The sequence below is a fragment of the Oncorhynchus keta genome, chromosome 35, assembly GCF_023373465.1.
Source record: "Oncorhynchus keta strain PuntledgeMale-10-30-2019 chromosome 35, Oket_V2, whole genome shotgun sequence".
NCBI lineage: Eukaryota > Metazoa > Chordata > Actinopteri > Salmoniformes > Salmonidae > Oncorhynchus > Oncorhynchus keta.
The window spans coordinates 55,600,652-55,614,819 of record NC_068455.1 but is presented as its reverse complement, the minus strand read 5'-3'; the positions used below and the strand labels follow the sequence as shown (position 1 = coordinate 55,614,819).

Here is a 14,168-nt window from a genome sequence, read left to right as displayed (position 1 = left end):
TGGGATGTTCAAAGTTTCAGATATATTTTTACAACCCAACCCTGATCTGTACTTCTCCACAACTTTGTCCCTGACCTGTTTGTAGAGCTCCTTGGTCTTCATGGTGCTGCTTGCTTGGTGGTGCCCCATGCTTAGTGGTGTTGCAGACTCTGGGGCCTTTCAGAACAGCTGTATATATACACTGAGGTCATGTGACAGATCATGTGACACTTAAATAAAGTCCATCTGTGTGCAATCTAACTAATTATGTGACTTCTGAAGGTAATTGGTTGCACTAGATCTTATTTAGGGGCTTCATAGCAAAGGGGGTGAATACATATGCATACACCACTTTTCAATTTTTTTATTGAGAATTTTTTTAAATAAGTATTTTTTTTCATTTCACTTCACCAATTTGAACTATTTGTTTATGTCCATTACATGAAATCCAAATAATAATCAATTTAAATGACAGGTTGTTATTCAACAAAATAGGAAAAACATCAAGGGGGATGAATACTTTTGCAAGGCACTGTAACTGGGCTAACAACTCACTAACTAGCAAAGAATATAAACAAAATGTGAACTGCAGCTCTCGCTTTGATCTCAAAACAAGCACATCCACTCGCGACCGCTCATGCTGTAAACACAGTCCAGTTCAAAGTGAATCGCCTACTGCAGCTATGATTGGTTATGGTGCAGCGGTCTGTGTAGAGTACGTGCCTAAGTCGTGCCTGTCAATACAATAGAATCCTACTCCAATGCGTTCTGCCTACGATAAAATCTCTTGCAGTTAGTTTAGCATAGTTTTTTATGTTTGTTTGTTACATTGACACTTTCAATGTAACAAACAAACAAAAAAAACATTTGATTCGATCATAATTCCCACAGTTGAGCGAAACGTTGATATTGTTAACTAAAGGGGAAACTAGAAAGTTGAGTGAAGTTCAATCTCGTCCTTTTCTGGGCAGGCTGATGTTTCTTCTGGGCTGCAGTCCAGTGCGCAACTTAGAGGGAACATTGCATGTAGCCTATATCATGTGCAGTAGGGTTTCCCACATCACTACGTATGTTACTCCTGTATATCAGACAACGTAGGGACTATTCTGTTGACTGTTTTCTGTCCCTCTGTTTATTCCAATCTGAATACCCTTTCTATTCCAATATCTTTTCTAACCACCCATATACCATCCCTCTATTTCTCCCTATTCTCCTCTCTCCTGTCCCTCTTTCTCTCAAACTTGTGCCTTATGTTAATCCCTTGTTTCCTCTCCCTCCCTACATTCTACCCCTTCTCATCCCTCCCTCACAGTACCCTGGCAGAGTGAATGGAGACCGCCCAAATCCCAGGCCCCTCTGGCCCAGCCAGCCCTCTCCCCCAAATTTCTGCGCCCCTCTCCCCCTGACCCAGTGGAGCCTGTGACCCTAGAGCAGACAAAGCGGACCATGGAGACACCATGTAATCCTGCTTTCTCTCAGCTTGATTCCTACATGTCATTCTCCCTTGATGTGTCCCATTCTTCCATGTTGCAGTCTCCGCTCCCCTTACCTCCCCCTGTGCTAGCCTCATCTCCTGCATCCTCCTCTCTCCCCACCCCTGATTACGCATCTGACCCAATTGGAGCACCTTACCGCACTCTTGTGTCCTCATCCCCCCCCCTCGTAACCTCCTCTGGCTCTGATGTTCCTGTCCTCACCCCTGCTTCTGCGCCTGCCATCGTCTCTGATTCTTCCTCATCCACTCCCATTGATGTTAACCCTACTCTCATTACCTCTGATGACCCAGCCCTTGCCCCAACCGCCACCCCTGACCCTTCCCTATCCTCTACCCCTGATCTTTCCTCTGATCCCACTGTTCCCACTCCTGGGCTTCTTACTGCTTCTGACCACACCGCTGCCCAATGTTATGACCCTGCTCCTGGTCCCTCCCCTCATGCTATCGGCGCTTCTCCGTGTGCTGCAGATCCTACTTCTGCCACTGTCTCCCAGTCAGGTACAGATCTCAGTGAGATTCAGCCCAAAGCATGGACATTGGAGAAATGCTTGCCTAACCAGTCTACACAATTGTACTTTGATCCAAACTGGTTGAAACGCTTATGAATCCAATTCTTTCCTCTTTCCTCCCCCCTTGTCTTTCCTTCCTTGTCTTCCATGTGTCCTCTCTTTTCTCTCTCTTTCTCACTGTCAACCTCAGTCCCCCCTGCTGCGCTCCAGACTGCAGAATGGATGCACCAGGTGGTTCCCACCATGGTCCACCCCAATTTTAAGAGGCTGGTCTCCCCTCCTCTGGAGCTCCCCCACTCACCCTTTCCTCTCACCCCCTATCCTGTTCCTTCTCCTGTGCTCTCTGCTGGCTCTCAGACTCAAGTCCCCACTGCCCCCCTCCCAGCACCAGTCACTACTCCCCAAGAGACAGGTATACAACCTGAGGCGACAATGTCCTCATGTTTAATAATGTGGACATTCATGATAGAATGCTATGATGATAACATGTCTTCCCTTGCCAATCTTCACATGAGAACACTTGGCACCTAGCGAGTTGTTTTGGTTGTAACAGTCTCTTGCTAATTGTTGTTGATTGTACGAATTTTAGGTTCGCATTAAATGTGTTTCCTTCATTCGTCGTTGGTTATTGATCACGTCACGGCTGCCAAGCTAACTCTCCCGCTAAGATAATCAGGTCTAACCTTGTCCTGTCTTTCCCTTCTAGAGTTTCAGAGGCAGTTGAGCACTCTGACAGAGGAGGAATACACCACTGCCACAAGTCCCAGTGAGTAAGACCTTAAGCAACCACAATGCCTTTTAGGAACATCCCTAAATCTATACACAGGGGCCAAATCCTAACTTGAGATCTGTGTACTTAACTTAAAATTATAGGGCTCAGATCTTCAAGTCAGGATTTGTCCCCACAGCCAAGACGGTGTGTATTAATGCCGTCAGATGAATCTTCACGATGTCCTCCTCTGTCATCCCTTCTAGCCCGCACTGCTGGAATGATCAGTATTGTCAATCAGAGGCCAGACCCGTCAACATCCTCACTTGACCCATTGGCTAAGCCCTTTGAGACAAGAGCTTATGCGAGAAGTTGGGGGGCGGACTCAATGTTTGGAATGGAGTTTGTCCAGGGAACGGCAGGGTGAGTGAATTCAAAGGTTACACAGCTACAGGGGGTGGTGCTCATGATTTATGCTTGGAATTGGCTGGTTTGGTTTTAGCCTGAACATCTTCGTTCAATGTCGATGGTGAGCATGGTCTGTTTTTTTTGTTGTTATTCTTTTGCATGATGGAGTTTTGTCAGACAAAGATGTAAGATGACACAGTAAAGGCCACTTTGAAAGACAACAGTATGGTCAATTGAACATATTGATAACTGTGACGAGTGAATTTCACATTCCTACTAACTTGAAAAGGCCTAAAACTATTTTAGTGGTAGGTCAGGAATACAGTCACCATCCGACTTCAAGGAAATGTCTTGTGTAACAATTCTTCTTGTCAATGCTGTGGTTTTCCTAGTTTTGCTGTAGTCTGTGTACTCTTCTTATTAGTTATAATGGTGACATAGATACAGTGTCTTGGATAACTGTCTGAGTGAGTTGTGTTTGAGTCTAAGGCAGCTGTCATGTTATTGCACAAAAATCGTGTGCTGTCTGCGATCAATATTGCATCAACACCACTGCACTGAGGCTAGGTAACACGGTCAACATCGATAAATCCATGATAATCGAACATTTCAATAAGCATTTCTCTATGCCTGGCCATGCTTTCCTCCTGGCTACCCCAACCCAGCCAACAGCTCCACACCCCCCACAGCTACTTGCCTGAGCCTACCCATACAAATCAGCTGGGCTAGACAATCTGGACCCTCTCTTTCTAAAATTATCCGCCACCATTGTTGCAACCCCTATTACCAGTCTGTTCAACCTCTCTTACGTATCGCCTGAGATCCCTAAAGATTGGAAAGCTGCCGCGGTCATCCCCCTCTTCAAAGGGGGTGACACTCTAGACCCAAACTGTTATAGACCTATATCTATCCTCCCCTGCCTTTCTAAAGTCTTCGAAAGCCAAGTTAATAAAGAGATCACTGACCATTTCAAATCCCACCGTACCTTCTCCGCTGTGCAATCCGGTTTCCGAGCTGGTCATGGGTGCAGGTCAGCCACGCGCAAGGTACTAAACGATATCATAACCTCCATGGATAAAAGACAGTACTGTTCAAACGTCTTCATCGACCTTGCCAAGGCCTTCGACTGTCAATCACCGTATTCTTATTGGCAGACTCAATAGCCTTGGTTTCTCAAATGACTGCCTTGCCTTGTTCACCAACTACTTCGCAGACAGAGTTCAGTGTGTCAAATCGGAGCGCCTGTTGTCCAGACTTCTGGCAGTCTCTATGGGGGTATCACAGGGTTCAATTCTCGGGCCGACTCTTTTCTCTCTATATATCAACAATGTCGCTCCTGCTGCGGGTGATTCCCTTATCCACCTCTATGCAGACGACACCATTCTCTATACATCTGGCCCTTCTTTGGACATTGTGTTAACTAACCTCCAAACAAGCTTCAATGCCATACAACACTCCTTCCGTGGCCTCCAACTGCTCTTAAACGTTCGCTGCCCGCACCCGCCCGCCTGACTAGCATCACTACTCTGGATGCTTCTGACCTAGAATATGTGGACAACTACAAATACCTAGATGTCTGGATAGACTGTAAACTCTCCTTCCAGACTCATATAAAACATCTCCAATCCAAAATCAAATTTATAATCTGCTTTCTATTTCGCAACAAAGCCTCCTTCACTCACGCCGCCAAACTTACCCTAGTAAAACTGACTATCCTACCGATCCTCGACTTCGGCGATGTCATCTACAAAATAGCTTCCAATACTCTACTCAGCAAACAGGATGCAGTCTATCACAGTGCCATCCGTTTTGTTACCAAACTCCCTTATACCACCCACCACTGCGACCTGAACGAATTCTAAAAATTGCCAAAGCTGGAGACATTTCCCTCACTAACTTTAAACATCAGCTATCTGAGCAGCTAACCGATCGCTGCAGCTGTACATAGTCCATCTGTAACTAGTCCACCCAATCTACTACCTACCTCATCCCCATATTGTTTTTTATTTACTTTCTGCTCTTTTGCACACCAGTATCACTACTTGCACATCATCATCTGCTCATCTATCACTCCAGTGTTAATCTGCTAAATTGTAATTACTTTGCTACTATGGCCTATTTAATGCCTTACCTCCTCAAGCCATTTGCACACACTGTATATAGACTTTCTTTTTTTCTATTGTGTTATTGACTGTACGCTTGTTTATTCCGTGTGTAACTCTGTGTTGTTGTTTGTGTCGCACTGCTTTGCTTTATCTTGGCCATGTCGCAGTTGTAAATGAGAACATGTTCTGAACTAGCTTACCTGGTTAAATATAAGCAAAATAAAAAAATAAAATAGCTATTTTATTTGTCCTAAATTGTTGGCATGGCAGAGTTCCTAAACGTTGTAATTAGAACCATTTGTTTGCTTTGGCACTGCAAAGCTAGAACTACATATTTTGTCACTCAGGATGCATGGCCACTGTAGCAATGTATCCATCTGAAATATTGAGATTCATTGGAAACTACCTGGTTGTCAATAGTGAAACCAAAACGATTGTATTAGTTTCTGGTAGGCAGATTTATAGTGTATCAAGTTTCCTCAAGCTGCAATGCTGTTGCAATAGGCTGGCATTGTAAATAAGAATTTGTTCTTAAAAACGAACTTGCCTAGTTAAATAAGGGTCAAATGTAAACATTTTAAATACATAGAGAGATCTCTGCTCGTCTTGGCCCAGTGATTGTCGTACATGATTTACTTTTTTTGACTGAGCGCTTGCTGGTTGTCTACTTTGTGTGCAATTTAGTAGTATGCTAACTCTAGAAGTATGCCAAAGAATTAAAGTAAAATCCTTGGCAAAGATTGTGCTTGTGCCCCTTAACAGTAGCACCTCTGACCGTGCTTGATATGGGGAACCTTGCCTGCTTTTCACTGCGTCGTTGCTATGGAGATGCAATCTCCCCCCCCTTCCTTGACCTCTGAACTCTGACCTTGATTTGTTTGTCCCTCAGACCTGAGAGCATGACCCCTCTCCTGCCCTTTAGCCCCCGAGCACCCTCTGTTCCGGGGCTCCAATATTTTGAGATGCCAAAACCGATTGCAAAAAGTCAGGCAGAGGAGAGGTCAATCAGGGCACTACCAGTTCCAACACCCCAGCAACCTCTCCCTTTTGCATCCATGCAAAGGCCTGGCTTACCTGAGCCCACAGTCACATCCATGAAGTCACTTGACAGAACGAGGAGTCACTTGAACAAGATGTCCATGCAGATAGGGACACCGTTAGCCAAACCAGAGCCTGAACAGATTGTGACAGTAACCAGTGGGCAGCAGAGGATGACGGCCCCGCCCTCCCACCTCACTGAGTTGCAGACCACACGGCCGTACAGAGTGTCGCAGAGGGGTCTGCCAAAGGAGAAAGACCCAAAGAAAGAGCAGGGGCAGACACTGGTCCCTAAGAAAGATGCTCCTAAATATTTTCCCAAAACAACAAGAGGTTCAAGATGTTCAAAAGAACAAGGGGTACCCATGGATTGGGGGTAAGTGTGGCATGGTGCACAATCACTACATACCCCTGTTCCTCAATGTGTCAGTCATTCAACTAGTTCTAAAACATGTTAGCATGTCCTGAAGACATGTAGTACTTATGTACCTTATAGGTTTGCATTTCAATAAATATTAAGGGCTGGTCCCACTAGTTATTTAAACACAAGAACATGTTTTGTAGTTCCCAGTTGGCACCTTTCCTCTGACATATATCCTTGGTGTCCCCTGTCCCTTTAGAACTAAAAGTATGGCTGCCTCGCTGCCATCTTGTCCAAAAGTGTCCAGTTACCCTGGTTTCCCATCCACATTGATTAGGAACAGATATAAGGCCCGACCCGAAGAATGGCCCATTGATAAGAGTCCATTATGGGAGAAGCCCCTGAAAGGAACACCAATTATCACCCCTGCCCCTGAAACATCGGATGAGGACCAGAAAGTAATGGAAAGTATGGCTTCCATGTTGCCAAGTTGTCCAAGGGTAGCCAGTGTTCCTGGGTTCCCCTCAGCACCTCCACCCAAAACAGAAAGACCAGCACCTCCACCCAAAACAGAAAGACCTGCACCACCACCCAAAACAGAAAGACCAGCACCACCACCCAAAACACAAACGGAACCAAGTTTGGTGAATCTAGTGCCAACTTGCACAAGCGTATCCAGTGCACCTTGTTTGGCCTCCAGGAAACCAAAGGAGACTGAAGGGGCAGAGGCTGTAGGTTGGAGGGAGGATAAAAAGCTGAAATGGGAGAGACCACATGATGAGAAGACGGTTATTGAGCTTTCGTCGTCAATTGCTTTAGACCAAGTGTATGGAGACAAAGAAATGTTGAAACGTATGGTAGTGCTTGTCCCATTTTGTCCAAGTCAGAGTACTATTCCTGGTTTTCAATCTGTTCCAAGGCCCAAAGCTCAGGTTGTGCCAAGCATGGTTAACATAATGCCATCTTGCCCAAGGGTATCTAGAGTTCCTGGACTGCCAACCATAGACCCGGCAAAGACAGCCGACTGGCCAGTAGATACAAAGGCTCTGTTTAATAAGTTACCTAAAGAAGTAGAATTATTGATGGTCCGTTTAGAGGACGTTGGCACAGTTTATAATGATAGTGAAAAGGTCAAGAAAATGGTGGATCTTAAACCATCCTGCCCCAAAACAGCCAGTATTCCTGGCTTCCCATCTGAAACAATGCAAGAGCCTACTAAATTGTCCAATGTTGGGACAAGAAAGTTTTCTGAATCTGAACTGAATATGGTTAACCTTCTGCCTACATGCCCTTTAATGGCCAGAGTTTCTGGTTTACCCTCTAAACTGCCAATTAAGTCAGATAATGTTGACTGGCATGCTAACAGTAGGCCTATTTTGGAGAGACCATTGAAGAACAGAGCACTTTCTGTAGCGCAGGAAATGCAACAAAAGGACAAAGAACTTACCAAAAATATGGTAGATATGTTACCATCTTGCCCGAATAAGGCCAGGATTCCAGGTTTTCCCTCTGCATCTAGGCAGAAGCTAGTAGACACACCAAGTATGACCAGTCTTCTGTCTACATGCCCTAGACTTTCTACGGTTTCTGGTTTACCCTCCAAACAGCCAATCAGTTCTAGAGATGCTGATTGGCTTGTGGACAGAAAGCCACTGTGGGAAAAGCCATTGAGGAAAATAGATGTGATGATTCAACCAATTTCTTCCACTCTTACCATTGCATATAAAGACAAAATGATGTTGAAATATATGGTAGCCATGTTACCATCGTGCCCAAGGAAGGCCAGTATTCCTGGCTTTCCTTCAAAACTGAAGCAGAGGCTAGGATCCCCAAGAATGATCATGAAGTATGATCTTCTTCCTACTTGCCCTAAACTTTCCAAAGTTTCTGGTTTACCCTCTAGACATCCAACTGAGTCAGAACCTGACTACTGGCATGCTATCAGATGGCCAATAATAGAAAAGCCATTGAGGAAAACAGTTGAGCTGATCCCTTCACTTTCTGTAGCACATGCAACGTCATATGAGCACAATGAACTTGTGGTTCCTCTCTTACCATCTTGCCTGGAAAAGGCTGGTGTAGAATCTATGCCAAGTCAAGAGTCAAATATCCTCAGTCTTCATCCTACTTGCCATAAACTTCCCAGAGTACCTGGTTTACCCTCTAGACTTCCAAACAATTCAGATGATATTGACTGGAAAGTGGACTGCAGTCCACTGTGGGAGAAGCCATTGAAGAAAAGAGAAGGACCTTTTTTACAAGATCAGGAAATGGCATTCAAAGACACTGAAATTCTGAAAGACATGGTAGCCATGTTGACAACTTGCCCAAGGAAGGCTAGTATTCCTGGCTTCCCATCTGCACCAAGGCAAGAGCCAAGTATGGTTAACATAATGCTTACTTGTTCAAGGGTATCTAAAGTTCCTGGATTGGCAACTATAGAACAGACACAAATAGTAGAATTACCAGTTGACAAAAAGTCACTGTCACCCAGAGAATGGCCTGATGAATCAATGTTCCATTTGGAGAATGATGGCAGAGTCGATCATAATAGTGAAGTGGTCACAAACATGGCAGCTCTGAAACCATCCTGCCCAAACGCAGCCAGTATTCCTGGCATCGCCTCAGCATTAAGGTATGAACCAAGCATGGTTAACCTTCTGCCTACTTGCCCTAGATTGGCCAGAATTTCTGGTTTACCCTCCAAACACCCAACAATGTCTAGACATGAAAATTGGATTGTGGACAGAATGCCAATCTGGGAGAAGACATTGAGGGAATTGGATGTAACGATTCATCAAATTTATCCAGCTCATGAAACATATATGGTAAAACATATGGTAGCTATGGTACCATCTTGCCCCAGGAAGGCCAGTATTCCTGGCTTCCCTTCTGCACCAATGCAGGAGCCAAATATGGTTAACCTTCTGCCTACTTGCCCTAGTCTGGCTAGAATTTCTGGTTTACCCTCCAAACAGCCAAATAAGTCTGCAAATGTTGAGTGGCATGCTAACAGCAGGCCACTCTTGGAGAGACCATTGAGGAAGAGAACAGCATGTCTAATGCAGGAAATGCCACACAAGGACAATGAGCTAATGAAAAATATGGTGGCCATGTTACCATCTTGCCCAAGGAAGGCTAGTGTTCCTGGCTTTCCATCTGCACCAAGGCAAGAGCCAAGTATGGTTAACATAATGCCAAATTGTCCAAGGGTATCTAGCGTTCCTGGATTGGCAGCTATCGAACAGACACAAACAGTAGAGTGGCCAGTTGATAAAGAGTTACTGTTGCCATCTAGAGAAAGGCCAGAAGAATCAAAGTTCCATTTGGACGATATTGACACAGTCTATCATGATATGGAAATTGTGAAAAAAATGGTAGCTTTGTCACCATCCTGCCCCTGGAAGGCCAGTATACCTGGCTTCCCCTCTGCACCACAGTCGAAGCTAGAAGACACACAAAGTATGATCAGTCTTCTGACTACTTGCCCTAAACTTTCTAAGGTTTCTGGTTTACCCTCTATAGAGCGAATCAGGTCTAGAGATGAATATTGGCTTGTGGACAGAGTGCCACTATGGGCGAAGCCGTTGAGGGAAAGGGGTGTGCGAATTCTAGACATTTCTCCAGCTCATGATAAAGATCTGAAACATATGGTAGCTATGGTACCATCTTGCCCCAGGAGAACCAATGTACCTGGCTTCCCTTCTGCACCAAGGCAGAGATCAGTAGAAACCCCAAGTATGGTGAATCTTGTGCCTACTTGCCCAAAGGTATCGACTGTTTCTGGATTGCCAGCTTTGGATCTGAATCAGGCACCAGATTGGTCAGTAGATAAAGATTATTTGAACATTTCACCAAGAAAAATGTCAGGATTATTCGATAATGTTGGCACAGTCTATAATGATAGTGAAATGGCCAGCACCATGCTTGCTCTTACACCATCCTGCCCAAGAGCAGCCAGTATTCCTGGCTTCCCCTCTGCACCGAGGCAAGAGCCAATTATGATGAACCTTCTGCCTACTTGTCCTAGATTTTCCAGAGTTTTTGGTTTACCTTCTAGACATCTGCATAAGTCTGAAAATGTTGTCTGGCATGCTAACTGGATAACACTTTTGGAGAGGCCATTTAAGAAAAGAACAGTTTCTTTGGTACAGGCAATGCCACATGACAACAAAGACGCTACAAATAACATGGTAGATATGTTACTATCTTGCCCGAAGAAGGCCAGGATTCCTGGTTTTCCCTCTGCACCACATCCCAAAGCTGAGGTAGATCTTAGTATGTTGAGTCTTGTTTCTGCTTGCCCAAAAGTTTCCAGTCTCCCGGGTTTCGCATCCATTGAAGGGCCTACAACATTAGAGTGGCTTGTTGACCCCAAGCCTATGTTTGAACACTTGCAAAAGAAGGAAGAGGAAGAAGACATTTTTCCAAAAGACCGACCAAAAGAAGACACTGAAAAAATGAAAGCAATGGTTGCTTTGGTGCCATGTTGCCCAGTAGCATCCATGATTCCTGGTTTCCCTTCTGCACCACGCAAAAAGGCTGAGGAGACACCAAGTATGATGCATATTGTTCCATCCTGCCCTAAAACTTCTAGTCTCCCAGGTTTTCCATCCATTGAGGGGAATAGGGAAACAGGGTGGGTAGTTGATGAGAGGCCATTTTACAAGAGACCACCAAAGGAGAGGAAAGTCATTTTTGACAGCTCAAAAGCAGACAAAGAGGAAATGAAAATCAACATTCCTTTGAGGCAATCATGCCCTCATGCTGCTCGGATCCCTGGCTTCCCATCTGCACCACAACCCAATAGGTTGAGTCTTGTTCCCATGTTCCCTAACGTTTCCAGCCTACCGGGTCTCGCATCCACTGAGGGGGTTACAGCGTTAGAGTGGTTTGTTGACCCCAAGCCTATGTTTGACCACAAGGAAGATGTTTTTCCAAAAGACGGATCACAGCAAGACATTGACAAAATGAAAGCAATATTTGCTTTGATGCCATCTTGTCCTGAAGGATCTATGAATCCAGGCTTTCCCTCTATACCTGCGAAGAAGTTTGCAGACACACCAAGCATGATCAGTCTTCTGCAGACTTGCCCTAAAGTTTCTAAAGTTTCTGGCTTACCTTCAAGACTTCCTATCAATTCAGATAAAGATGGCTGGTGTGCAGACAAGAGGCCACTGTGGGAGAGGCCGTTAAATAATAGAGGCACACTATCCTTTTGTCCAGTGCAAACATTATCATTCAAAGAGAGAGCGATGATTACAATTATGGTGTCTATGTTACCACCTTGCCCAATAAAAGCCACCATTCCAGGCTTTCCCTCATCGTCACGGCACAAGTCGGATAGGGCTCATGTTAAGGTGATCCCAAGCATGGTATGTCTATGGCCTACCTGCCCGAAATATTCAAGGGCTTCAGGTTTCCCCTCAAGACGTCCATCCAAGGCAGGACATGATGGCTGGCATGTTGACAGGGAGACATTTTGGGTTAAATCTTTGAGGAAAGGAGAGGGACTTAATCTCCAGATTTCTCCAGTTGACGATATGTCATTCAGAGACAGAGAAATAATGACAAGTATGGTACCATCATGCCCAGCCAAAGCCACCCTTCCTGGCTTCCCATCGGCTCCACAAGCCAAAGCCTCTCACGTTGAAGTAGAAAAAGAGCCATGCATGACTTCCCTTTTCCCATCTTGTCCGGAAGTGTCTCGTATCATTGGTTTTCCTTCAAGAGAATTGATCATGTTGGATGATGGTTATGTAGAGGGCTGGCCGATGGTCAAGAGTGTAGTCTGGGAGAAATCACTGACGAGGGTTACTAATACTCTGGAATGCTCTCCATTTGAGGGAGACTGTTGTTACAGAGACAAAGTCATGATAAAGGCAATGTTATCTCTTATACCATCATGTCCATGTTTTGCTTTGAATCCAGGTTTCCCATCTCTTCAGATTTGTCCATCTGAGGAAATGTCATTTAGAGACAGAGAAATATTGACAAGTATTTTGCTGTCATGCCCAGCAGAAGCCACCCTTACTAACTTCCCATCGGGTCCACGAGCAAAAGATGCTCATGTTGAAGCCGGGAAAAAGCCATGCATGACTAATCTTTCCCCATCTTGCCCGGAAGTTTCTAGTATAATTGGTTTCCCTTCAAGACAGTCAGTCATGTCTGATCACGCTTATGTAGAGGGCTGGCCGACAGTCAAGAGTGTACTCTGGGAGACACCACCAACGAGGGTTGCTAATACTCTGGAGACTCTGGAATGCTCTCCATTTGAGGGAGACTGTTGTTACAGAGACACACGCATGACGAGGCTCTCTGTGACTGTACTTTCATCACCAGTTATGAGTAGATTAAAAGATGACAAAGAGTTTGACAGACATATGATGGCCCTGGAGCCAACATGTCCAGAAGAAGCCAAAATACCTGGTTTCCCCTCTGCCCCAAGACCCAAGACAAAGCAATACATCACTGCTACAGTTAAATCATCATGCTCCAATGTTGCCAAAGTCTCTGGCTTTCCCTTTTTACAACCAGAGAAAGTAGATAAGGTTTTAGTAGAGAACTGGGCTGTGGAAGATGGACCATTATGGCAGCAAACACAGAAAGAGATTCCAGCTATTGGAGTCAGTAGATCAGATGATGCTAAAGGAATGGCAGCTGTGCTACTATCTTGCCCAAAAGACGCTAGTATACATGGCTTTCCATCAGCACCATGGCCTATAGAAGAACAAGAGCCAAACATGCCCAGTCTTTTGTTAACTTGCCCAATGGTTACACATGTCCAAGGGATTCCATCCACAAAGACGCAAAATCAAGAGGATCCTCCAATTCATCAGTGTCCTGTGGAGGAGAAGCCATTTTTGGAAAAGTCACTGAAAGAGAAAACAGTGCAGTCTCTGGCTCCCACTCATGATGAATTGGAGAAGGGAATGGTGTCTATGTTGCCATCTTGCCCAAGTGAGGCCATTGACCCTGGCTTTCCATCGACACGTTGTCAAACGCCTCTCGACAGTGATTCGTCTATAAGTCAACAGTCAAGTCGAGGTGAAAGAATGGAATGGGCAGAGGAGATATATGACTGCAAGGAGGGCCACACAGAGCATAGCCACAAACCCAAACGAATCGAATCAGTGGTGAATGAGAACAAACAAGAATTTAAACATGGCTCAGTTTTGGAGAGGCTCAAGGAAGAGGGTGTCATTCAGACCAGATATGAGGCGCAAGAAGTGGGCATTCTAGAAAGAGGGTGAGTGAGTGGGAGTAGGAGAGCAGACTATTCTAAATCTGCGTTATGGCACTTTTGTGAGACTTTAAAGCACATTTCTCTGCCTGTCAGTTGCCTGTCAGATAGAGTATGAAACACTTGCATTTCAACTCTGTTTTCAGACACTTGCACTGCCGAATGTGGCACTCCATTCCTACAGACATGCCATTGTTCTTGACTGTCAGAGAGAGGTGGGTTGTGTTGGTTTGCTGCAGGAGTGCAGCTGTTCTCGTTTGGCTGCTTACAATAATGCTTGTGCACCATCTCCTCCACATCTGACTGACACTACTGTGTTTT

At 45.0% G+C, this 14,168-nt stretch overlaps 1 protein-coding gene across 29 annotated transcripts in view; it reads left to right on the top strand.

Moving 5' to 3' along the window:
* Positions 1 to 14,168, top strand: part of LOC118369143 (EH domain-binding protein 1-like protein 1) — a 63,943-nt gene that overhangs the window by 25,735 nt on the left and 24,040 nt on the right. For 20 of the 29 annotated variants that reach the window (XM_052497127.1, XM_052497128.1, XM_052497125.1 and 17 more), the window contains 7 exons: positions 1,292 to 1,438; positions 2,174 to 2,395; positions 2,690 to 2,749; positions 2,959 to 3,115; positions 6,095 to 6,619; positions 6,864 to 13,853; positions 13,994 to 14,062. In XM_052497127.1, coding sequence (XP_052353087.1) covers positions 1,292 to 1,438; positions 2,174 to 2,395; positions 2,690 to 2,749; positions 2,959 to 3,115; positions 6,095 to 6,619; positions 6,864 to 13,853; positions 13,994 to 14,062 — 8,170 coding nt within the window. Of the gene's footprint in view, positions 1 to 1,291; positions 1,439 to 1,480; positions 1,973 to 2,173; positions 2,396 to 2,689; positions 2,750 to 2,958; positions 3,116 to 6,094; positions 6,620 to 6,863; positions 13,854 to 13,993; positions 14,063 to 14,168 lie in introns of those variants that run through there. The other 9 variants (XM_052497130.1, XM_052497132.1, XM_052497131.1 and 6 more) reach the window with 5 other exon arrangements.